This window comes from Nannobrachium achirus (assembly GCF_963921795.1).
Source record: "Nannobrachium achirus genome assembly, chromosome: 6".
Taxonomy (NCBI): Eukaryota; Metazoa; Chordata; class Actinopteri; order Myctophiformes; family Myctophidae; genus Nannobrachium; species Nannobrachium achirus.
The window spans coordinates 73,661,538-73,688,396 of record NC_137815.1 but is presented as its reverse complement, the minus strand read 5'-3'; the positions used below and the strand labels follow the sequence as shown (position 1 = coordinate 73,688,396).

At 41.3% G+C, this 26,859-nt stretch overlaps 1 protein-coding gene across 1 annotated transcript; it reads right to left on the bottom strand.

The window, feature by feature from the left end:
• Positions 1-2,973: 2,973 nt before the first annotated feature.
• On the bottom strand, positions 2,974-26,266 carry LOC308287675 (retinol dehydrogenase 12; the record flags this gene model as incomplete). Its single annotated transcript, XM_080728912.1, has 6 exons — positions 2,974-5,410; positions 12,481-12,590; positions 14,934-15,122; positions 16,012-16,101; positions 21,519-21,758; positions 26,107-26,266. 6 exons carry the CDS (start codon positions 26,264-26,266, stop codon positions 5,228-5,230), a joined length of 972 nt encoding a protein of 323 aa, XP_080585038.1. The 3' UTR covers positions 2,974-5,227.
• Positions 26,267-26,859: the final 593 nt, after the last annotated feature.

Below are 26,859 nucleotides of genomic sequence, written 5' to 3'. Positions count from 1 at the left end.
ATCCAGGCTCCCCCTGAGTTAATGTCGAAGAGTCCTTGGGCAAGACTCTGAACCCCACATTGCTCCTGGTGAGCAGGTTGGTGCCTTGCATGGTTTCCTCCGCCACCGGTGTATGAATGTGTGCGTGAATGGGTGAATGTAATGCACAATCTATGTAAAGCGCTTTGGATAAAAGCGGTATATATAAATGCACGATTTACCATTTTTTACCATTTACTGTTTGTATATACTTACTGTTTGTTTAGACTTACTGTTTTTTTCCTTTTTTTTTGTTCTTTCATTTTATTTCTTTTACATATCTACTGCATAGTACTGTGTTCTATTCGTCTGTCATTCAATGTTATATGAGATGCTTTAATGGTTTCCTGTGGAAATAAGCTTAGTCTTTTCTAGGATCTCCTTTTAGTAGACCTTGTACCAGTGAACTGTACCGTCATGAAACTGTACCTTTTCCTATGCAAACTGACAATAAAGTCTTCAATCAATCAATCAATCAATCAATTCCATCAATTCCATCAATTCCTGGCACTGCTTTGTTGCACCTACTGCACATTACATTGATACATTGCTTCAAAGACATTAGATGGTGGGCCATTCCAGGAATTTGCTACAAACAACCTCATAAATAATAGGCCTAATATCTTCTGTATATTTGTTGTGTATCCTGGGTCTGTCCCCCCAGTCCCTCCCCTCTCCTCCTCCTCCCGATCGTGGACTCACCTGCGGGTGTCAGCGTGCCTAGTCGGCCAACAAGCTCCAGAGACTACCAGAGACTACCAGAGACTACCAGAGACTGTCGGTGGTTGATCTCTGTGCTGAATCCCTTGCTGAATCATTATATTGTTGTTTATTTCCGTGTACCTCTGTTTGCCTTATTATTTAAGCAGTCTTCGTATACTGTCCTCCTTGGCTTCCTGCATAGCATTATGGGTCCAAAACACCCTGGGTCCTGACAGAATGATCCAGCCATCATGGACCCAGCAGAACTACCTGCCAGAAAGCCTCTGTATTTTCCCAAGGCGGGTGTTAGCTGTGCCAAGTTGGCCAAGAAGCCCCAGAGACTATTAAGACTGTCGGTGGCTGCTGAATAATTATTATTGTTTATTTCCATGTATTCCTCTGGGTCCTGTATTTCTACCCATGTGGTGTACCGATCTGGTACTGAAAGTATATTTAAATGCCAATAAAGAGTGCAGTGTGACCGTGCCGTCACAGTGTATTTTTATGTTGCTATAGCTACAACTCAGGGTACTTCTTCCACCAGTGTCTGTTATAGAGTGTCTGAAGCCCATTTTCCACTGGCCCAACTCCACACCACTCCACACCACACCGCCCACTTGTGCCAGGTTTTCCACTACAAGGACCTGGGTAGAGTGGTGTGAAAGTGGTACTAAACAGGGTACTAAAAGGTATCCACTCTAGAGTAGGTCTGAGCTAGGCCAAACAGGGCCAAACACTTCATAATGACTGATCACTCACTGACTTTTCATTTAGACCACCAGGATATAGTTGTAATACATGATAATAGATTCTATTGTGTTATAACCACTATTATAATCTATTATAGTGTATTTTAATTATCATAGTAATACATTAATACTTTATAATGTATTTTAATCACAGTTATAATACATTACGGTGCATTATAATTAGGATAGTTGTAATACAAATTTATATTGTATTATAATCAAATTTATATTGTATTATAATCACAGTTAAAAAGGTCAATTTGTTTCTTACCGATAGGGGTACTTTTTTGTAATGGAAAATGTAGATATTTTTATGTGGTGCGGTGTGGTGTGGTGTAGTGTGGTGTGGTGTGGTGTGGTGCTAAAACTGCAGTCAAAAAAGGGGCTTTAGAGGAGAAGAGACCCCAGGTAGATGTAGCTAAGCTTCTACTAGTATAGTATGCCATCTATACCACCTATCCTATAACATGGGTCCTACTGGTTTAGTATAGCATCTATACCACCTATCCTATAACATGGGTCTTCAACAGGGGGTCCGAGGCCCCTAGGGCAGCGTTTGGCAACCGGTGGCCCGTGGGCCCCCAATTGGCCCGCCAGTGGTGACATCTGGCCCGGCAAATGATTATGTAAATAATTTTTGACAGACCCACATATAGGTGAATCTCAACGTGAGGTCCAGCCAGGGACCCCCTGGGGTCCTTGAGGGGCTCCCAGGGGGTCCCCAGCTAAATAATAGTTTGGAACTAAATGGACCTTTAAAAGGTCTGTAACTCATAGCAAATTTAAACGCTTGAGAAGCACTCATATATCACACACTTTTATCCATGTTTGGAGTGAACCACAGGCATGTGTTTCATGAAGTCTCTCTTCACATCTAATAAGAGACCTTATTGAGCTCCTATTCAATGAAAGAGCTTGTTTATTTCTGTTCAAAGGGGAGGAAGTCTAACATTCAGGAATTCAAGAATGTAGCCTTCACAAATTACACACAATTCTATCAGTATGCAGTTACTTAAAACACACAACTCTTTCTTTACTTTTATAACAATGTTATTATTGTATAAGACGGTCTGTCAATGTTCCAGATCTTAAATAAACCTTTGATTGTGTTCTTGCCCATCATCGAATGACTTAGAAAGACATTTGCTCGAGGCCAAACTTACTTGCTGACCACTTCCCTTCGGGGATACTGCAGTGTGGCCGCCAAATGTTTGTGTGATAGGAACTTTTTTTTTTCTTTTTTACATTAACCCCCTGAACCCTGGCATCCTTATTCTGAGGGAACATTAGCCGATAATAGCAGATCTACATCTCTGCAAAGAGGTTTGGTGTAGAGGAGAAAAAGAGCAGAGTCCTTGAAGACCCCTGTCCTCACACTGACATGAAGATAAGAAGCACATCCAGTCTCCACCTGGAATATTCAGCAACTCCACTTCATATCAGTTCTACATGGAGAACATAATGTTCAAGTGTTAAGTAGAAAGAATGAATCAGCCCTGGAGAAAACGTTATAACAATTATTTAATTACACACAGATTAATAACACAGTTTAAAAAGTAATACAAAAAAATACAAGTATTTACAAACAAGTGCTGAGCTCTTGCTCTTCTTTTGTTTTTGGACACGTATAAAAAATGTTACCCTGAGATTAAAACAGTGCCTGATTGATCATGGCTCAATCGCTAATGTCAAATAAACTTGTTTTCTTGGTGTACTTATTGATGAAAACCCTATTGGAAACCTCATATTGACTAATATCATCCAAAATTACAAAGAAACAAACAAAAAAATCTAAAAATAAGTCTCCCTCCCTTCATTATTCTATGATTTATCCGTTCATCAGTTATTGTATGTATCGATTATTATCATTTGTTGTCATCATAGGTGCAAATATACTGTGGTGCAATATGACCCAGCATGCAATTGTTTCCCTTTAATTGTTTTGATCTCTGTCGCTTAATGTCTATGTGTACTTGTGCCTGTGCAGAGAGAGAGAGAGATAGAGAGAGAGAGAGAGAGAGAGAGATAGAGAGAGAGAGTCATAATCCCATATAAATATTTGACCTGAGAAGCAATTTGTTTTCAATTAACACACATTTACGAGTGAATGAAATGTAAATCTTAATTTCCCATCATCCACTGGGACAAGCAAAGCGGCCTGATTGGCTTCTTCTCCCATTGCGTGCACTTGGGTTTGCTGTCTGTTGGTTGGTACACCGGTATGATCGGTACGCCTCGGAAACTCTTTTAGTGAGAAGTGGTGCAAAACACTATCGCATAATTCTTCTGTAATTAATTAATGGAAATGAATCAGTTAAAGTCCCAGCCCTAGTTTAGAGACAGTCTGATGAAAAGACGCAGTAGAAGTAGAGCTGGCGGTAGCAGAGACTAAAATGCTGAGGTTCCCTCTGGGAGTAGCCTCGCGTAGCCAGACAACTATTCCACAATCTCCGAATGCTAATATAGAGTCTGGAACGGCAGCTCCCGAACGGCGAGTATCGGAAGTAGCCACTGCTGAACGGAACGGTAGTCCCATTGGAAACATAACAGAAGCACACTCGCACAGACAGAGTCATTCTAATGAACGGTAGTCCCATTGGAAACATAACAGAAGCACACTCGCACAGACAGAGTCATTCTAATGAACTGTAGTCCCATTGGAAACATAACAGAAGCACACTCGCACAGTCAGTCATTCTAATGAACTGTAGTCCCATTGGAAACATAACAGAAGCACACTCGCACAGACAGAGTCATTCGAGCGGCCTATTCTTGACATCATGTGCTATTTTGACAATAGAACTGTTAGACAAAATGTAATGCCTCAACTCTTAGTGCTCGTCAGGGTGAGGGGTCCCCAGATAAAATAGGATTAGTTTGGGGGTCGCAGCCTGAAAAGGTTGAGAACCACTGGCCTAGAGAAAGACCAAAGAGGAGATGTAGGGGTGCGTTGAAAGAGGACATGAAGCGAGGACAGGGTGAGATGGAGGCAGAGGATTCGGTGGCAAACCACTGAAGGGAACAGGCGAAAGGAAAAGAAGAAGATGTGTACATGGTCTTATTGTTATTAGAATATGTGCTAAATAGAAACATACATTAAAAATAAAAATAAAACATTACATGTAAAGTATGATCAACAATACAATGATTATACATTAACAAATTTAGGCCTAGAATTATTGAATGCTTTCACCTGTGAAAAATAGCAGATATACAAGCTCACAAGCTTGTAGATCTGCTATTTTTGAAAAAGTCGCGAAAAGGTGTGCAAATCTTTGACTATATGTATTTTGAAAGCGAACGTTTGTAACTAAAATTTTGCTTCTGGGTGGTCCCTGGAACTAAATATTTTGAGATGGGGGTCCGTGGCCAAATAAATATCATTTTGGGGGTCCTTCATGTGAAAAGGTTTGAGAACCACTGACATGGTCTCTCAAGAACAGACTAACTGAGCTCCAGTTAAGTGAAAAGGACCTTTTCTTTGACGATGGCTGGCCAGATTGCTGACATAGAAACATAGGTTTTTCAAAAAGTCTTAGGATTCAAAAGACACTTATAGAACCGGGTAAAAATTCTAATTTTCACGATTTTTCAAAAATAGCAGATCTACAAGCTCGCAGTGAGCTTGTATATCTGCTATTTTTCAATAGTTAAAGCATAAAACAATGATACACAATAATGTGTACCCAAAATATATGGGAGTATGGAACTTGACCACAGATTTGTTACCACGGCTCTGTGGGGGACAGATCACAGTTTCAGAGCTTCTTGGAGGTCAGTCTCTCACAGACCTCAAAGTCCTTGACCGCCAGGGCGGGGTCCCTGGCCAGAGGGGCGGGCAGCGCCAGGGAACAGTCGCTGTCAAAGTACTTCCCCGTTATGCCCTCCGTCTCCTCCGCCACGGCGCAGTAGAGGGGGCTGAACGACCCCTCCTCTGCAGACTGGAGAGGGGAGGGGAGGGGAGGGGGGGACGGGGAGAGAAAACAACAACGGTGTTTTAAGTCCTCCCTTAAAACATGTAGCTCGCTGGCATCCTTCAAAACTGCCCTGAAAACTCACCTTTCAGAAGGCCAGAGAAGGAGGTAGTTATCACTTCTCCCATAGACAGGCTATATTTGAGATGGGGGTTCGTGGCCAAATACAAATCATTTTGGGGGTCCTTCACATTAAAAGGTTTGAGCACCACTGAGTTAGAAACATAGGTTTTTCAAAAAACCTTCAATGACTTCTTTCACGATTTTTAAAAAATAGCAGATCTACAAGCTCAAGCTTGTATATCTGCTATTTTTCAATAGTTAAAGCACAAAATAACGCAATGAATCCTTGTACCCATGGGGCCCAGAATTTGGTGCGACCCCCCTGTGTGTCGCTGCCAGTGAACTGTCACTGGTCTATTTAGACCAGCAACACATGTGTTCTGGTCTATTTAGACCAGCAACACATGTGTTCTGGTCTATTTAGACCAGCAACAAGTGTGTTCTGGTCTATTTAGACCAGCAACAAGTGTGTTCTGGTCAGAATCCAAGGTATGACTATCAGATCAAATGTTCTGCCAATGATCTACACATCATCACCAAAGAACCGCAGACTGCTTTGAGTCGTTTCCAGCAATCAAACACCAGCTGCTCCAGACCGTCCAGCTGCTGAAGTCCTGGATCACATAAATCTTCCCGTAGTGTGGTTTAGATTTGACCTGCTGTTATGGTGGCCTCATCGCATTCTTGGACATTGAACAAGGGTTTAGTAATACGTTTTCCATCTGTTGACAGACACATGCTTTTTAACAAGGCTTCTATAAGCTTGACGAACTGCCGTCCTGATTTTGGGCATGATGTCATTTTTCGAAATGTTGTAAACTTTTCAAAACATTTCCAAACATTTCTAAATATTAAAAATCAAACCTCGGTTCGAAGTGAAGCGGTGAATCTTAGTATAGAATTGTCTGGAGAGCCGGTATGACAGCCGGTATAATATATAATTAAAAAATCAAACCTCGGTTCGAAGTGGAGCGGTGAATCTGAGCAGCTATACCCTGTGTGTGTTGCTAAATGCCTAAACTGTAAACTGTAAACTGTGCCTGTGAGTGAGTGGTGAGTGTGCCTGGCCTGCACAAAACAGCGCCCCTCCTTTAACTAGTGTGTTGTGTGTGGCCACTCAAGGTATTGCCAGGCTACGGACACGGCCAGCCACCCAGCCACCCACCCAGCCACCCAGCCAGTAGCCTCGGAAACCCAGACTTTTATTTTGGCGATAGGAAGAAAAAATAAAAGCCTGGGGAAACACAACGCATTGTTTGGCATAAGGGGGCGTCTCTCCATATGCTGTGACGTCGGGGCAAGTCTGCTCTGGTCCTACCCTGAAAATAGTTCCGTAGGGAAACCAAACCAAACCAGCGCAGCAGTCCCTCTCCCTGCACGGCTGCGCTCGCATACACATTACACATACATTACACAAGACTCCGTGGATGGGAAATTTACATTTAAAAGGCAATCGGATGGAAGTGTGGACAAACGCACGCCAGCACGGTGTATGCAATGAAGTAGTCGCATATTCACCGCAGCAGGTCAAGCCTCAGGGTTTACCATAGTTCGAATTATGTTGCTGCTAGCTTAGAGGCTAACTTGAAGCTAACTAGCTAAGCAGCTAACGTTTACTTTCTCCTGCGAGGCAGGCGACCGGGTATTTCCCGGTGAATCTGTGCGCAACGGTGGGGGCTTGGGAGTGGGGAACACGCACCACTGACTGCTGATGGAGAAGTTATATAGCTTAGCCTTTATGTATTGAGGATGAGAGGCACTCTTGCCGATTTAGTAAGAGACTCGTCGCCAATTGCAAGATATTTAAAAGTTATTTGGGGCCATGATGATAACCTTTTCTTCCCACAACTAGACTAAGGATTTACATTGTCTGTGTTATTGTTTACAACCAATTATTCACGTGTGGCAAGATCGCGGTTCCACTAGTTTTTAGTAGGCTATAGTGTAGGCTTAGAAGCCTTTTCAGAAGTTAATTTAATGATTTCCTTTATCCCCAGTCTTTACTCTTTTATTACCTTTGCGGGAAAGTCCCGAAAGCGCGAAGCCCGAAAGCGCGAAGTGGGGAAATGTCTCCTACCGCACCGTTAGCGCGAAGTGGGGAAATGTCTCCTACCGCACCGATATTGTATGGTAGTACAGCTCCTTGTGAACGTTGATAATATGCAGTGCTCGATATTGTATGGTAGTACAATGTCTCTCTTTTCATTCACATGCTCCACTGTGCACGCAAAATATGCAGTGCTGTCTGCACTCAGCTTGTCTCGCAAAATAGCTGATCTGCAAGCTCACAACACAACGTGAGCTTGTAGATCATTTCTCTGCCTTCAGCCCTTCACAATAAGGGTCCAGGAAGATTACTACATTTCTATCTGGCATAAGCTCATTATATCAAATTGAAATAGGCCTATAAGCTAAGACACTATATATCAGAAATATATGCACAAGGAATAAAACAAAAGGGTAGAAATACAATTTCTAAAGTCTAGGCTTTTCACACGTTATTGTCGCTGGAATGTTCTTTGTTGCCTTGGCTGAATAGACTACTAGAGTGTGACAAGTTGCAACAATCAATCCCAATGGCTCATGAATATCCACTTCGCGCTAACGGTGCGGTAGGAGACATTTCCCCACTTCGCGCTTTCGGGCTTCGCGCAAAAGGTACGCACCCACCTTTGCTATGGTACTGATGAGGCTGCGCAGCATCTCGTCCGTTGATGTCACATAAATAAATAAATACACATTCACCAGTAACACAATCAAAGACTGTTTTAAGATGTTGAAAGGCTACCTTGGTGGGAACATGTATAAAATACACTATTTGACCAACCTACAGACTATTAAATGGCTACAACGTTTCAATGCATTCACCCTGTTATTCTCAATAGTAGTTTAGAATGTATAGCCTACGCCTTTTAATCATAGAACTATCCTTTTACTCTTGCTGTTTTGCATTCATGTTTAATCAATTATTCAATCAATTCACAATGCTAAATCCTCCTTTCACCCAAACCTGTGAGCAACATGAGACACATTGTTTAAATAATTCATTGTGTACATAGTCTGTATAGCCTACAGTATGACAATAGGCTATATGGGCCAATCAAGCCTGCTAGCACCTTGATTTTCATGCAAATACACCAATACCATGGATTATAAAGAGTGTCATGTCATCACCAGATGAGTCAAAAGAAGTAGCCAACCGATTTTACAGATATGTTCCAATGTCAAAACAATATAATTATATTGAAATGATTAAATGTCTTCTTAAACTGGTACCCTCAATTTAATAAAGACATATTAGGATTTCCATTTCCATATTATTTAAACGTTTATTTGGCTCAATAGTAAAATGTAAAGAAGACTGTAGAATGTAATAACATATTCAATCAGTTCAATGTATACATCCTTTGTAGTTTTATTTTAGCAGCTTGTCGGATGTTTAATTGAACCATATTTCAGTATGTGTAGTTGTTACAGTGACAAGTTGAAGGCATATTTTGTTATTATTTTGATTGAGAAGATGTTTGTTTGGCGTTCCAGCTGTGACTCTCCACCCCCATTGTTGAAGGTCTGGACTGGGTTTGCAGCAGAGCTGAGTAGGGACTCCTCCAATGTGTTGTCTCCTTGAGATGAAAATGAAAAATAATGTTCAAATGAATACATTGATGAACACATGATAGAAAAAACATGATAACATTGGGATTAACATATTTGTAAATTGCTATGGAGTGGGGGTTGACACACAGATAAAGACCATAGTTAGAGACAAAAGGAAGGAATGTAAGGGTAAGCATGTTACGTGGGGGAAGGGGGATATATTCAGAGGTGTAAAGCCAAGCAAGTACTGTACTTTACTTGAGCAACGTATTGTGAGCTTGTAATCTGCTATTTTCAAATATTGTATACATTTGAAAACTTGGGAAATGGTTTGAGTAGTCTACTTTTCCACCAGTGGAAATACTATACGAGACATGATACAGCAAAGACTGACAAAGTAAAGACTGATACAGAGCTCTGTAGCTAATTCAAAAGAACAAAAGATACATTTATATTTTGCCGTTCCCAGATTAAACTCTGCGTGTGTAAACACAACAGTAGCTCGTTTGATACCCCCTCGCTCGCCCCATTATTACTGGATCGCGTTTTACTTTTAGCTTAAGTTTACAGTATTTTATTTATAACGGTAGTTAGGCTATTGTCCCAGTTTGAGCAGCGAGATGTTTAACTGCACTAAAATACAAAATGTCGTGCAGCAATACCGTACACAGCTGTAGTGTATGTACTCTACTGCAGGCTGCACCATTGTTGAGCCAAAGTTATGTAACGTGTTGTTTATAATCTCTAGTTGAAATATCGTCAGATTAATATTTTTAACTAGAGCACTACAGTGCTAACCTGGCATAGTCATACTAAATCACACACTGCAGTTAACTGCGTGAGTATATATATTTCTGTCTTTTGTTAACATCATGGGTGGATAGTTTAGCTGTGCTAGGCTAACTTTATTCAACTGCAACACTAATACTGTTATGCAATGTGCACACTAAACACAGAAAATAACGAAAAATACTTACAGTTGAAAGACGCTGAGTTGGTAGTGATCCACTTGTGAGAAAGCGCTTTTTCAAACCCAACTTTGTGGTTTGAACTAAACTAAGGTCCCAAGTTGTGTAAACATTAGAATGAGGAAGGTTCAATTGCTTCCCACCGGAGCCTAAACGCTGACGGAGTGCACTGGGGAGGAGGGGTGAGGCGGTGAGCGGAGGGGGGTGGGGGGGAGGGTGGGGATCGGTGAACCAATAGGATTCGGCGCTGGATCCTGGCGGGAGGTTTGAATCCGCCCCCCAATGCCAAATCGTCCTCCTCTTTAAACAGGCTACCCAGCCAGGGACATACCCACGGACATACCTGTCGATTGGGAGCGCTTTCACCGCTCCAAAAATATATAAAAAGTCCTGCTTGCTGGTCTCTTAGTTGTTTGTCAACTGCATCCCTCTATAATTATTTCAGTTTCTGTTATCTTTGTGGCCTACTAAATTTTTCAACTTCTGCTAGATTTTCAATGTATTTACTCTTGTCTGCCTTAATGCTCCTTTTTACCATTCTGTTAGCATCTGTATATTCTTATTGTGCCTTTGCTTTTGCTCTTATGCGGCTATTTGTCATTGCTGCAATAGGTGAGACCTATTGGATGTACAAGACAGATAAAACCTGAAGGCCAAATTATCGTGTGAAGTTTGACCAATCCTCAAAGTATCCATTCATCTGACCGGGAGGGACACCGCACACATATTCTGGACGTACAGGACAGATAAAGCCTATTCATTCTGAACTGAAATGACCATATATGGACATGGGACACACATTTTGCTTTTTGAAAAAGCCTATTCATTCTGGACTGATATTTTGCACGTACGGGACAGGAAAAACCTGTTCATTCTGGCCTGGAGTGACCATATATGGACATGAGGTGACATACATTGTGTTTTTGAAAAACCCTGTTCATTCTGGACTGAGATCACCATATATGGTAATTAAACGGACATTCTGTTTTTGAAAAAGCCTGTTCATTCTGGACTAAAATGACCATATATGGGCGTGATACACACAAAGCCACTTATAGGAAGCGGTTTTCACCGCTTCAAAAATAGCCACGGTATAAGATTTACAAGCAATTTTTTGTTATTAATTATGCGATGAATTAGAAAGATGTAATTGGAAATTGCAAATGTGGTTGCCGTGATGCAAGTTGGCTTATCTGGTCATTCTGCTGCATTGCACTGAATCAATCCCTGTCAATCCCAGCTGTGTCAGTGAGACTGAGGACATGCACTGTCCTCATAAAGTCCCTGCCACGTGTTGTAAGTTGACCTTCCATTCTCCTGGCCCTTCTATTTTGGGCAAAACTGGGTTGGAGTGGCTTATTGTCAGCATCAGCTGAGCAATGAGGGTGTCTATTCCCTTTACAATGTGTTTCTCAAATGGGGTTACTTGACTACAATTGAATTAGGAGGGTAAAAAACATGTACTGTTATGTTTAATGATGACAGATGGAGAAATGTGATATGAGTTGCTAACCCAAATGACATGGTACCAGGCAACTGGGATGTGTTTTAAGTTGTTTGATTGTATTGAAGTTATTGACATGAAAACCGCTTGAAACTCTTTCACTGCATTTCTTATTTGTGATTTTATATTCTTTGAATGGGGGCTTAATATACAGCGTCATATACCACTATTTATTTATTATACTTTAATCGCAGTTTTATAAGCAAAATGTTGTTGCCGGGTAAAGGGGGTACTTGGATTCAGAAATCAGGGAAAGGGGGTACTCAGGCCTAAAAAGATTGAGAAGCACTGCTCTAGCACATTGTAAAGGGGATAGACATTACCACTTGCGTTAGCCAACCAAGTAAATAGATAGAAATCATTCTTTGGATCTCACATTAAAGTATTTTTATGTTATGAAAAATCAAACTAATTAAACAGGCAAGAATTAATAAACTGTAAAAGCAGTGTATTCTGTGTTAAAGGAGTAGTTCACCCCCAAAATGAAAATGTTTCTATTGATTAGTCACACCATGGAGACTTGATTTAAATAATATTTTTCGTATTTATCACATTCCTAAGACAAAAAAAAAAGATTATAGTACATTTACCCCCATTGATTCTGGATGGGGACCCACATGCATTATGGGGACCCACATGCATTTGGGTCAGAATCATTGGTGGTAAATTTAGGGTCAAGGGTCAAGTAAATTTACCCCGATTGGTTCTCACACAAATGCATTCTGGGTCCCCATCCAGAATCAATGGGGGTACATTTACTATAATAAATTGTTTATTCATAGGAATGCAACAAATACAAAAACATATTATTGAACTCAAGTCTCCATGGTGAGAGTAATCAATAGAAAAAAAATCATTTTGGGGTGAACTTCTTTAAATTCTGTGTTAAAGTGTAAAGAACTCACCTTGAAGAAGAACAATCCGATGGATGTGAAGATGCATCGGACCCAGGCTCTGTAGTGTCTCATGACTTCTGTCATCACAACACCAGGATGGACTGAGTTGGCCGTCACACCTACAGTATCTCGCCCACAGAGACAAAGAGAGAGAGAGAGAGAGAGAGAGATTGGGGGTGTGAGCCACAAGAACATCTCCAAGTTCATAAAGGACCAGAATGTCATTACTTGCATCTGTGTTTTTTTTGTAATTTTATCCTTTATGTGACACTTTTAACAATGTGATTTCATTCTGAATATATTTGTTTTTGTGTCTTGCATACAAAGTCATGTAATGAAAGCAGACTTCAGCTCCATGCCTTGCCAGTACCATTTTGGCAAGGCTATTGCAAGCTCTCCCTCACAGTATTCTTAATTTCTTTTGGGAAAGAAAATAATAACAAAAATCTAAATTATTTTCACTGCCATTGCACATACGGTACATTTGTCTGGGTGAGGTTGGTGTACTTGGACCATCTTTTCCCCCTGTCTTCTTCTCCCACTCTTAGCCAAAATAAAATAAAATAATAAGTACAGTAGTACTAGTTCAGTATAGCCGTCAGCAATCTTTGACTAACGTTCCCCCTAGAACCTTAGACACGTGTGCCAACATTGGCACAGGGGAGGGTAATGCAATCTAATCGAGATTTGGTTTAAAATAAAATATCCTATATAAAAATATATTGTCAATGATATCCCTGTCAATGATATATTGTCAATGATGGTCCCTCATATCTGTATGCAAATTAGATCGTGCACACAATTCTACATTCATCTATATGAATTCTGACTGGTTAGGGAATGTAGATGGGTGGCTTATTGCTCTAGTGACTAATGGTCATTACCATGTCCTGATGTAGATAGGTGGCTTATTGCTCTAGTGACTAATGGTCATTACCATGTCCTGATGTAGATAGGTGGCTTATTGCTCTAGTGACTAATGGTCATTACCATGTCCTGATGTAGATAGGTGGCTTATTGCTCTAGTGACTAATGGTCATTACCATGTCCTGATGTAGATAGGTGGCTTATTGCTCTAGTGACTAATGGTCATTACCATGTCCTGATGTAGATAGGTGGCTTATTGCTCTAGTGACTAATGGTCATTACCATGTCCTGATGTAGATAGGTGGCTTATTGCTCTAGTGACTAATGGTCATTACCATGTCCTGATGTAGATAGGTGGCTTATTGCTCTAGTGACTAATGGTCATTACCATGTCCTGATGTAGATAGGTGGCTTATTGCTCTAGTGACTAATGGTCATTACCATGTCCTGATGTAGATAGGTGGCTTATTGCTCTAGTGACTAATGGTCATTACCATGTCCTGATGTCCACATTTCAAAAGAAGAGGAATAAGAAAGGCTGTTTATTTATGGACATGTTGTTGTATGTTATTTTAATGTGGTGTCATAATTAAACTATGTTGATAAGGCACTGACTATCAAGAAAATAAAAACATAATGACACTTCATGTCAAAAAGGTTGCTCTATAGAATAAGAATGCTGGGGTTCAAATGTTTAAATGTCATAAATCATTACTATTGTCTGGGAGGTCGGAGGTGCACTGGGGTTAACATGGTCTTAGAGAGTCCTTTCAAACTCTACAGGGAGGCTTTCATGGATTCCTTTTTGGAACAAAAGTATTCTAAAGGAAAGCCCTAAAGCTTGAGCAGCACCACATGGGCTTGTCAGGGTGCCATTGCATTGCATGAGCCTAAAACTGTGGCCTTCTTTTACCAACTCAATAGAGGCCTCGCACGGAATGTTTTTATAGTTCTATTTGTTCCTGCATGACTGCCTGTATAACCATTGGTAATTTATTTCAAAAGAAAATGCCTATTTCCTGTGCAGTGTAGGTAAAACAAACTTTCTAGGTAAAATAAACCTTAGAAAAACATTGAGTTACTGTTGCACTGTGCCTTGATTACACGATCCAGCAATAAAACAACAAACATTTATACCAACACAAAGCAATTGTTGTTTTTCAAATAGTGTTTTTTTCCCGACATGGAGGATTAACAAGCATTTTTAGCATTCCATGAAAGCCCTTAAGAGTTTCTCAGGGAACCTATAATGACTGGGAAATATTTTAAATGAAAGGAAATAATATGGTTTGAGAAAAACTCTGGGATACAATAGTCCTTGCCACAAAGGTATCATATCGTCGTTGTCGGGTGGAAACATCGTATCTCCAAGTTTCAAATTTGTACGTTCTTTCGCAAATAAGCCCTGCTTCATCATACAAGGCCGTCGCACAAAAGTAGTGAAAACAGCAGAGGCGTTGTGTGCTAGATCGGCTGTTTTCCCTAGTTTAAATTATTTTTAAAATGATAAATGCAAAACCAACGGTTTTGGACATCCAAGGTTTTCAACGGACAACGACGATGTGCCAATAACGGTAATTCTTATTTCAGCCTACCTGTCCCCTGTAGCCTGCGTGCGAACTCATTGGTGCAGATGACGTTGTGTAGCTTGGTGTGGCTGTAGATGGAGTCCATGGTGACGGTGAGGTTTTCTCCTCTGAAGTGAGAGAAGTCCACCTCACCCTTCAGGTGGTTGACCGAGGACACGGTGACGATGCGAGCGGGCGCCGAGCGCTTCAGCAGCTCTGGGAGGACCAGCGGGTGGACAAAAGTATCAATACTCTGCTACAAATAAACGTCTGGGTAATCAAAATGTACTCAAAGTACCAAAAGTAAAAGTACTCATTATGCAGAAAGCACTGGTTTCACAAGGTATCAAAATGTACAAAATGTGTTCAAATCTACAAGCTCACAATTTGGCTGAAGTGTATGTTATGTAATAATAATTCAAATCTACAAATTAACTAGCAACAAAAGTTTTCAAAAGATTGTAGTGGAGTAAAATTAGCCCATGGTGAAGTGAAATGGAAGTGAGCCTCGATGGAGTCTAGCTTAATATGTTGAAAAAGACCCCATCATAGTTTCCTTTTTATGTAGACATTGTCCTTTTAATAAGACGGAAAATATTAAATCCTGTTGGTTATTGATTAATCACCAGATTGGGGAGATGGGGACGACTCAGTGAGTGTGGTTCATTCAGCCAAAATCCGTCTCACTTGCGTTTCGAATCGCAATACAGGCTCGCGGTCCCAACGGGAGCGGAATTGGAGTGGAGGGCGGGTCGGACCGCACATAACGTAGAGGAACTATTGCATTCTGACATAATTAACATATGTGTTCTCTCACCCAAAACGTACACAAAATCAAACGCATGGAACTATAAACAGCCCTTTAATGGTTCCCTCCTCCGTTGGTGTGTGAATGTAAGGCACACTTTAAAGAGCTTTGGATAATTGTGATACCGGGAAATAAATGCACCACAATGTCAATAAATGAATGGGGCATTCATAATATTATTAATTTACTGATCAAGGATTTACTCTGAAACAATAACAGATCCCGATTGTTAGTTAGATAACTAGTTAGTAGTTACTAGTTATAATAAATAGTTAACATTTAACACGTGGATCTTACCCAGCAGCAGGTTGGTGAGAAGAAAGGGACCCAAATGATTTGTAGCAAAAGAAACTTCCAGCCCATCTTTGGTGATCTCACTGGGTAAGCCTGAGAGTAGAAGACACAAAGTAATAGAAATAATAAGTAAAAAGAACATAAAAAGAATACATAACAAATAAGATTCATAAAATAAAAAGTCATGTATAATGCAGTACAGAGAATACCTTCTACTATCCTACTATAACATTGGGGTAACCATTTCTGTGAGAAGCATGCATGTGAATTTCTTTTAACCATAAAATCAAATCAAAATCTGTCAAAGCCACCGCACACACATTCACTGAACCATTGATGGTATCAGCTGTTACTGTAGATATTTAGATATTTCAGCTCACTGTTGCCGTTTTTAGAATCAAAACTTAATCAATCCCATGTCGACCTGATGATCATTCCCAGAGCAGGGTAATGATCCTCTCCACTGGATCCAATTTTCCCCTGTCAGTAAATTGCATGAGACAATGCTTAGTAGAATGACTCATTTGTCAATCATCTGATTCTTGATCGAGTATTTCATGGACCAGAAGTGGCAGTGGAAAGCATTTTGACAAAATATACGTTCACAGACTTCACACACACACACACACACACACACACACACACACACACACACACACACACACACACACACACACACACACACACACACACACACACACACACACACACAACAAGTGTTGTGCAGCTACACAACACTTGGCTCGGCACTATAATTTGCTAATTAACTGAAATATACGGCATGTCAACATAAACAAGACTAAAAGTGTTTTAAAGTCTTCCCCTCTGGTTAGTGGCTAGGTGGGGCTATGGCAACATGGCTGGTTTTGGCTAAGCTAGAGGCTTTGGTTAAATAAATGGAGCAGCCTTCCCCCTGTGGTTGTTGGAGACGTTACATCAAGTAGTGTTCGTGCCTTTAAGAAGAAACAGCAAACTGAACAAACCCCTCCTCAGTATGTGACTGTAATCCTTGTGGTGCTGATAACATAGTTTAGATTAAATCAACATACCGTGAGTCGTGGCACACTGGTGGCAAAACCAGTTATTTCAATGGGAACAAAATTGCCTGGCGTTGCCAGCCTCTGTCACACACTTCACCACCACCGCCCGGGGGGTGTTGTTGTGTTCGGTCTGGTTTATTAACCAGGCAAACACGTACCCAGAAAGCCTAAACTCTAGATTAGACCTTGCCCGCACCAACAACTATTATTCTACGTCTATCAGGGGTGTCAATTGGGTATGGCAGGGGTATGCAGCTGCCATACCCTGGGTCCAGGGGGGAGATTACAAGTTACTTTAAATATAAATCCATGAATGTCTCATTGTCTATCTGTGCTGGTTATGTTGTTAAATTACATTAAAATAACTACGTATTATAATTATATTCTCCACACCTTTATTCTCCCCATCTTGACAGAATAGTATATTCCCAGGTTCCGCAGGTCAGCTGCACAGGTGCAATGCATTATTGTTAACACGTTTACTATATTATGTCAAGTTTAGCTGCACTTGAACAACTGTTCCAGACTGCCATATCCAGCCCAAGAAACCATAGACTTTTTGTGGGAAAAAAATAGAATGTACTTCTTAAAATAAATGCCTTCGCGCGCGTGCAAGACACCAGTCACGTTGCCATACCTGAACTGACGCCACTGGTGTCTCTCCCCCATGCGCTAGACCAGTGGTTCTCAACCTTTTCAGGCCGTGACCCCCGAAATAATCCTAGTTGAACTGGGGACCCCCCCCCCCCCCCCCCCCCACCCTGACAAGCACTTGGAATGTAGGAGTTGAGGCATTCAATTTCATTTGACTCGCTTCCAATCTTTGATTTGACTCCCCTGTGGTCCCGACCCACAGGTTGAGACCCCTGGGAGATGAGTTGCTGACGTGGAGCAGGTTCTTACTGCACGTTTGGCAACGCAACTCATGCTGAGTTGGCAGAGGCCCAGGATCAAACCCAGAACCTTGAGGTCCAAAGGATATCTTGATATCTTGTATAAGTAACTTGTGTAAGTAACTTTACTGACTGAGCTACACATCTTGTGTTCAAACTAGATCTATACATCCTCAAGCTTAAAACACGAGGACATTTGGTAGAGGTTTGGATTGTGTATCATGAGGTAACAAGTCCAACTGACGAGATATCTTGCTCCGTTGCACTGTTGATTAGAAATGGATAATCCAAAGTTAGTCTCCTCATTGACTAGAGGTGGAAAGATTACTGAAAAGTCCTACTCAAAGTAAGAGTAGAGTACTGTTAATGTTTTAGTAAGAGTAAGAGTAAGAGTAAAAGTACTAGTCCAGGAAATTACTCAAAAGTAAGAGTAAAAAGTAGCCTATTTAAAAACTACTCTTTGAGTAAAAAGTACTTTTTTTAAACTTTTTTTTTAACACTAATCACATAATTTACACGTTACCGGTTACCTAAGCTGCCCAAATACGATGTCATTAACCAGGAGGAGAAAAACACTAATCAGAATACCAATTTAATAAGTGTGGTGAAACAGCTCTCAAAGTCACTCTTTTAGCACATAACATAATGCAAACAAAGCTGATTCTGTCGATAAAATCACAAACCCAGTACGACATTTCTTAGAAAGAAAAAATGCCAGCTTCCTGTTGATTATACCATCTGAAGATCAGGATCTGGAAATTGGATTTTGTGATGTTGTGTAGTGTAGCTAGAATCGCCTTTGTTTGTGTTTGTTTGTGTGCTAAGCTATGCAACCCCAATTGGTTCTGTGCCCAAAACCAATACATGAGCTGCTCATCGTGTTTGCATCTTTAGACCAGTGTTTCTCAAGCTTTTTTCTGCATGGGCACACTTTTCATGTCCCAAGAATCCATGGGCACACCAACATAATACGGGGGTGTAAATATTGTCACTGTCAGGAAGAAACCTTGTATCTCCAAGTTTCAAATAGTTAGTTAGTTAGTTAGTTAGTTAGTTAGTTAGTTAGTTAGTTTAATTGTATTGTCCACAATGTGGAAATTTGTCTTTTGTCTCATATACATTTACAACAATAAAACAACAGATAACAGTAACAAACAATAACACACAAAGCATCTTTAAGGCCAATTAGAAGGATCTGTGAAAAGAGCAGGCAGATCAAAGAGACATGACATCATTCATTGCCTTAATGGCATTTGGAATGAATGAATTTTTAAAAATATTACGGCTAATATAATAATATGTAAGTTTCTTCGCAAAGTAAAGCCCTGCTTCATCATACAAGGCTGTCGCACAAGAGTAGTGAAAACAGCAGATCTACAAGCACACAACGCCTCGCACCGCGAGGCGTTGTGTACTTCTAGATCGGCTGTTTTCACTAGTTTAAATCATTTTTAAAATGATAAATACAATACTGGCTTTCAAGCAGTTTCAAGGGGCACACTTGACCCTTCTCAGGGGCACACCAAAGGTCCTTAGGCACAGTGGTTGAGAAACACTGCTTTAGACACCACGTGCTAATGATTGCTAACATCAGACTGCTGCATCATGCAGCAGATGCGTGTGCGAGAGTCCCACATCATGTGGGACTCTCGCACACGCAGTTCAACAATGGGAGCTTTCAGAGGACTCGATAAGCCATGGTGTGGAGGGCCCAAAAAAAAAGATATGACATGATGAGACATATTGTAATTAATAGATCTTTATTTTCTGTCATGTATGTCACAGAATATGTATGGATCTGTGGGGCATGACATGCATGCAGGCAATGAAAACCCATGGGGCCCCTTGCAGGTCGCTATGAGTAAGCTCTCCTCTCTCCCTAACCGCAACAGAACTACCGAAATTCTATAATTCAATGAAAAGAATATTTCTCTCTCTCTGTGTGGCTGTGCATGTGCTCTGCTCTCACAAGCTTGTAGCTGAATGTGGAACTTATTTTTGCACAACAGTGTCCAAGTCTTGTATGTCAATCAAGGCCGACATCTCATCTGTTTTCAATACCCCCCCCCCTCCCCCCCCCCCCCCCCCGCACCATGACGCTCCTCACACGTGTTTCTAATTCAAAGTTTGGAGAAAGTTCTTTCAGCACTCGTACTGGACCTGGTGGTCACAGGTATTGACAAGTGTTTTGATTGCTATGGCATTAGATTAGACAAATGCCTTTCCAGGCATCAGTTTCCTCGCCAGGCTGGCCTGCTGGATGGGAACACTTACCTTTATGATGGACAGCTTTTCCTTATGTTGATTTGTTTCTTATGCAGACTACTGCAGGGGTTTTCAAAGTGGGTGACGGGGCACCCTGGGGTGCCGTGACAGCAGTCCAGGGGTGCCGCGAGATCATTTGATAATATTTGGAATTTATTTGGACTCTTGAAAAAATATTTAGTATCATTTTACACTTGAAGTACAAAGTTATTTTCAGTCAGTTCTAACCAAAATGGCTATTATCTCAATGTTTTCCTCGCAACATAATCACTAAAATATCGTCACTGTCAGGCAGAAACCTCTGTCGGACAAAACTAGTGAAAACAGCCGATCTACAAGCACACAACGCCTCGCATCGTTGTGTGCTTGTAGATCGGCAGTATTCAATAGTTTAGTACATTTCATAGATGATAAACCCAAAACGAACGGTTTTGGACATACAAGGTTTCCACCCGACAACGACGATATGCAATAAATATAAGGAGCTGAGGTGAAAATTATAATGTAGGGGTGCCTCGGATTAAAAAAAATGTTTTGGGGTGCCCTGAGACAAAAACGTTTGGGAACCCCTGAACTACTGTCCTGCGTCGACGTATGTGGATTTGACCTTATGTGGACTAACTCCCTATACTGTACTGTATGTGGACCTACGCGCATATCGACTGTGTCATTAGTCCAGCACAAAACTATGAACGATGGAGCTTGCACAAAAAAATAAAAAAAATAACAGCACTTGTGTTGTTCATTCATCGTTATACTGGTCAGTTAAGGCACTTGAGTCTTGATTGAACAGGTCTTGGACCTTATAAAGAGAGGTGACCATAAAAGCCTCAATAACTTTGCAACCTTTTGCATTCCATGATGAATGACTTACATTGTGCAGTGGTAGAGAACAATAAGGATATGTTGCAGTGCTCTTCAGCATCCAGTAGCTGTTCAGAGATTTTAAACTATAAAATATTGTTAAATCAATGTCGACTCGTATTTATGCTGACCATGTAAAGTTTTGCTAGAAAGGTACGTTGTACCTCATGGTCTCAGGCCACTCAAAGTAAAAACAAAATGTGCGTTTTAATGTACTTTTACTTTTTGAGATACCATAGACCATTCCAATCTCTCCTCTCATTGGCCAGACGTCCCACTGGTTATCAAAGTGCTATCCGGGGACCCCAAGGGGTCCCTGAGGGGTTTCCAGGGGGTCCATCGCTGCAGCGCCCATAGGTGCGCCCCCAGCAAGGAGCACATTGAATCCCTGAGAGTGGACTGTACTTTAAACAAGGTTTGGAGCATTCTATCCATGGTTGATCCTCACCTGATACTCCGGCATTGTTCACCAGAATGTGGAGAGCCTTCTCCTCTTCATTGACCTTCTCAGCAAAAGCCCTGACAGAATCCAGAGAGGAAGTGTCCAGCAGACGTAGGTGGACGTCAGAGTTCCCCGTCCGCTGACGGATCTCTTCCAGCGCTGCGTTCCCACGCGCCTCACTACGACACGCCAAGATAACACGGGCCCCGCGACGGGCAAAGTCCAGGGCAATGAACTTCCCAATCCCTGGGGGCAGAGGAAGAGAACATCTATTGGAATGGTTCAGAGGAAGAGAACATCTATTGGAATGGTTCAGAGGAAGAGAACATCTATTGGAACGGTTGCATGGGAGGAAATAGAATTGAATCACGTTTTCAGAAGGAGTGGGGGGCTCCTACAGATCCATCTAAAAAAAGCTGCGGTTCTCTACCTTTTCAGGCCGCGACCCCCCCAAAAATAATCATATACCTGACAAGCACTTGGAATTGTAGGTGCTGTGGCATTACATCTAGTTTGACTCGGTTCATCAGATAAACATTGTGAAAATAGCAGATCTACAAGCTCACGGCGCTTTGCAACACGAGGTGTTGTGAGCTTGTAGATCTGATATTTTAAAAAAAAAAACATTTGCCTCTTTTGCCAACAGTGGGGAGTGTTAGTGATGTGTCCTGTTGCTATGGAGGAGTGTTAGTGATGTGTCCTGTTGCTATGGAGGAGTGTTAGTGATGTGTCCTGTTGCTATGCGAGGAACGTGACTCGAACCTCCGTCTGCCGTGATATCCGTGAAGCTTGAGTAGACGCAAGCCGCTCACGGAGACACGGCAGCCGGCCGGGGCTACGGAGCAACCTTCTAGTCCTATACATTATGTGAACACAATATACATCAGATATACAGCAGTGCATTAGGGAAGTGAAAGAAGGGAGATCAGTTACATTTGAGTTCAGTACTCAGCAGCCTGACACACCCATGGCATTCACATTGAGAAATAATGTGAATGAAACAAACGCAGAAGTCATACAAAATCATGTTTTACTCTGACAGCATGTACTTGTACACAAGACGTATAAATAAAGCACAACCTTGAATCTTGAACCCACTCTAGGCCCTCAAAATGACATCACTGATTAAGGTCAAGGAAAGCATGCATAAACACAGTTCTAAAAACATTTGACAGCTAATGAGTTAATGAAAGGTTATTAATGAGGTCCGTTGCACCAACTCCAGAGGACAGCAAATGTGCCCAATGCCCTCCACTTAATGTATAAACAATTATAGCTACAGTAACTAAGAATGTAATAGTTGGAGAACATAATACTGTAGCATTCCAGGGTGAACATACTGCAGCTACAGTAGGCATGAAAGGACTTCCCAACATGCCTCCGGGTGCACAGTCTGCACACACATTTTTGGTTTTCATTTTATTGTCATTTAATTAGTTTGTTGTTTGCCGCAATGCGTGCTTGTAGGGTACATCTATTAAAGGAGTAGTTCACCCCCAAAATGACTTTTTTTCTATTGATTACTCATGCCATGGAGAGTAGAGTTCAATAATATGTTTTGGTTTTTGTCACATTCCTAAGACAAAAATTTGATTCAAGTAAATTTACCCCCATTGATTCCGGAAGGGGACCCGTTTCGAAACGGGTCCCCTTCCGGAACGAATGGGGGTACATTTATTGTTATCACATTTTTGTCTTAGGAATGTGACAAAAACTAAAAATATTATTGTACTCTAGTCTCCATGGCATGAGTAATCAATAGAAAAAAAGCGCCTAGAATATAAGCGTTGAATATTTTTCTATTTTGTCTACAACAAATTGTCTATTTCTTCTGCAGGGGGTACCTATAGCACAAAACACTTTTAGATGGGGGTACACGGCTAAAAGCAAATCATTTTGGGGGTCCTTGGCATTTGGGAGCCACAGATTTAGAAGGCTGTTGTAGCTGTTGTAATGAGTAAATACTGCACCCCCACAACCGGACCACAACGCAGTTTTGACCCCACGCACCCCCCAAATAATTATAAAACCTTTACACATGAATGGCTGTGTATACTGTATAATACATACTGTATATTGTATATATACTGTGTACTGTATGTTCATGTGTTTTTCCATTGTTCTATCAAACACTGATGTTAGAGGTTTTCCAAGTGTTTTAAACAAGAGAATACCAGCACTCACGGGACAGTCATTTAAGGCACTTTTATTATAATTATGTTGGCGTGGCACGCCGCAGAGTAAACAACGTACGCGTTTCGGCGTACCTCAGCGTTGTATGACAGTCACCGGAAAGTGACTTTTTTTTCCAAGTGTTTTTCCATGCTATCATACTGATGTCATACTGATGTCATACTGATGTCGTATGTCCACATCCTGTTCTGCCATGTGTCCAAGGGTGTCACTCCAAATTCTGGGCCCCCCCCCTGGGTACAAGGATTCACCGCAGGGCCCCCCATGAATGTTCCTCATAGGGGGAGGGGGTTTGACCCATTTAGACCGGGAGCGCATAATTACGCATTCGTTTGTGCTTTAACTATTGAAAAATAGCAGATCTACAAGCTCACATTGCGGCACCGAGTGCCGCGCTGTGTTTCTATGTCAGTGATGCTCAAACCTTTTCATGCGAAGGACCCCCAACATTATATGTATTTGGCCACAGACCCATATTTCGTTCCAGGGACCCCCAGGAGCAAAATCTTTGTTACAAATGAAAAATAGCAGATCTACAAGCCCAAATGGACACAATGATTTCACTTTTATCTTCCCATCTCACAACAATCCCACTGCGTTTTGATTTGTCAAAATACACTGTCTGTTATCAAAGGCCCCGACATTTGGCCCTATAGCTAAGCTCAGCTGGGACCCATTTTGTATACAAATGTTGTATGGGGGTCCCTGCCATGAAATATTGAATAAAATTGATTGATTGATTGATTGATTGATTGATTGATTGATTGAAGAATTTATTAGAAGTTTGCAATAGAAAAAAGTACAGTTTCATGACAGTACAAATCACTGGTACAAGGTCAACTAAAAGGAGATCCTAGAAAGCCGAGGCTTATTTCCACAGGAACCACACTTTAAGTATCTCATATAACATTGAAGGAATTTTGAAGGAGGCTCGAAAAAAAAAGCTTGAGACACAACACAACACAACACAACACAACACAACACAACACAACACAACACAACACAACACAACACAACACACACACACAACACAACACAACACAACACAACACAACACAACACAACACAACACAACACAACACAACACAAGGCCAAATGACAGATCACAGTTTTCCAGATGTTCTTCCATTCTGGAGGACACACACACACACACACACACACACACACACACACACACACACACACACACACACACACACACACACACACACACACACACACACACACACACACACAGACAGAGACCATTCGTCATAAAGACACTGACAAGTTGCAGGGTATATGCAGGGCTAATGGATGGGGGTTCGTTGGGTTGTTGAATCAAGAGTGCTCTTAAATAACGTTATTGTCATGACCTAATTCTGAAGTTGCAACATAATATGTGCTTTCCACATACCACCAAAATGTGGAAAGCCTTACCGAAGGCCATAAAGGAGTGTGGATCACTAGCATCCTTTAAAATTGCCCTGAAAAACCACTTACAGGCAGCAGCCGTTCGCAACTGGTAAAAAAAAAACTAACCTAGCCCAACCCTCCCCTCCCCTGCCCCTTCTTTGTATATACTTACTGTTTGTTTAGACTTACTGTTTTCTTTTTTTTTGTTCTCTCATTTTCTTTTCTTTACATATCTACTGCATAGTACTGTGTTCTATTCGTCTGTCATTCAATGTTATATGAGATACTTTAATGGTTTCCTGTGGAAATAAGCTTAGTCTTTTCATGGATCTCCTTTTAGTAGACATGAAACTGTACCTTTTCCTATGCAAACTTCTAATAAAGTCTTCAATCAATCAATCAATCAATCAATCAATCAATCAAAACCGATTTCCTCATAATGCCTATGAGCAAGTTTTCGAATCATTATTGTGATCACTGATCATCACAGACCCATAGACCTACTATTATAAAGTTCGATATAGTCACTCCTTGCGTCATGACGCACGCGTTTTGTCGGATACAATCGTTATTATTGCCCCGAACCAAATTTTTTATGTTGGCCATTTGGCTTAATACACGAACATATGTCGACTCAAATGTTTTGGTCTACAGCTTTAAGTGATAACTAAACTGTGCAGTCTATTTATAGACCGTGTTTGCAAAAGCAAAAAATAAAAAGAAAGCCTTTTTGGAACATTTAATAATTAACAGAAGACTTCTTATTTTCGAGGTTTGTAGGCTGCAATATCGCAGCAAATTGCCTATGGTTGGTAATAAAAGTGTTCTAGCCATGGCTATCTGTATCTACAAAATCCTGTAACTCTGAGAGTGAGCGAAGTTCAGTAAACACATGGATTTGGTTCCATATTTGTGCATTCAGGCTTACAAACGAACAGTAGTATTTTGGTTCAATTTCACTCTATAACAGTTACAAATGAACACCGAGGATTTCAATAGATCCTACCTGTGTTGGCTCCAGTAACTATAGCAGTCTTTCCATGCAGCTTGGTGGTGCAGTTGCGCGGGTTCCACGGACCCCTGCGCTGAGACCTTACAATCCATGCCAGTAGCAGCGTGCCAACTGCCCATAACGGGTGGCAGAGAATGTCCGTCCAGCAAGACATTGAAACTGACCTCAGATCACAAGCATGCGAGAACCAACGGCATGCGCGCATGCAAGTGCGCGTGCATGCATTCCCTGATCGGTCGGTCGGTAGGACAATAACCGCCCACAGTTCAAAGGCTATTAAACTGCTGCACATGCACCCGGGCCAGAGGCGTCAATTGGGTATGGCAAGCTTGGCTACATGGGGAAATAATAAAATGTACTTTTCATTGAGCCTTTTGCTAAGGTATATGGCAACATGACTGGTGTCTTGCACGCGCGCAAGACACCAGTCATGTTGCCATACCTTAGCTTTTGCTGAACTGACGCCACTGTGCAGCCCCCCCCCCCCACACACACACACACACACTGTTCTTTTGATTAGGCTATTTACTCCCTTTGTTCTGTTAACAGCAGGGGGAGTTTAAACTGCTTAGAAAAAAAAAAAAATCACACCCGTGTGAAGTGGAGCTGTGTGTGTGTGTGTGTGTGTGTGTGTGTGTGTGTGTGTGTGTGTGTGTAGATCATGTGTACCGATTTTTGTGACATTTGAAGAAAATATGTAGGAAAAGGAGCAAAAAGTGTGTTTTGGAGAAAATTCAAGATGGCGGA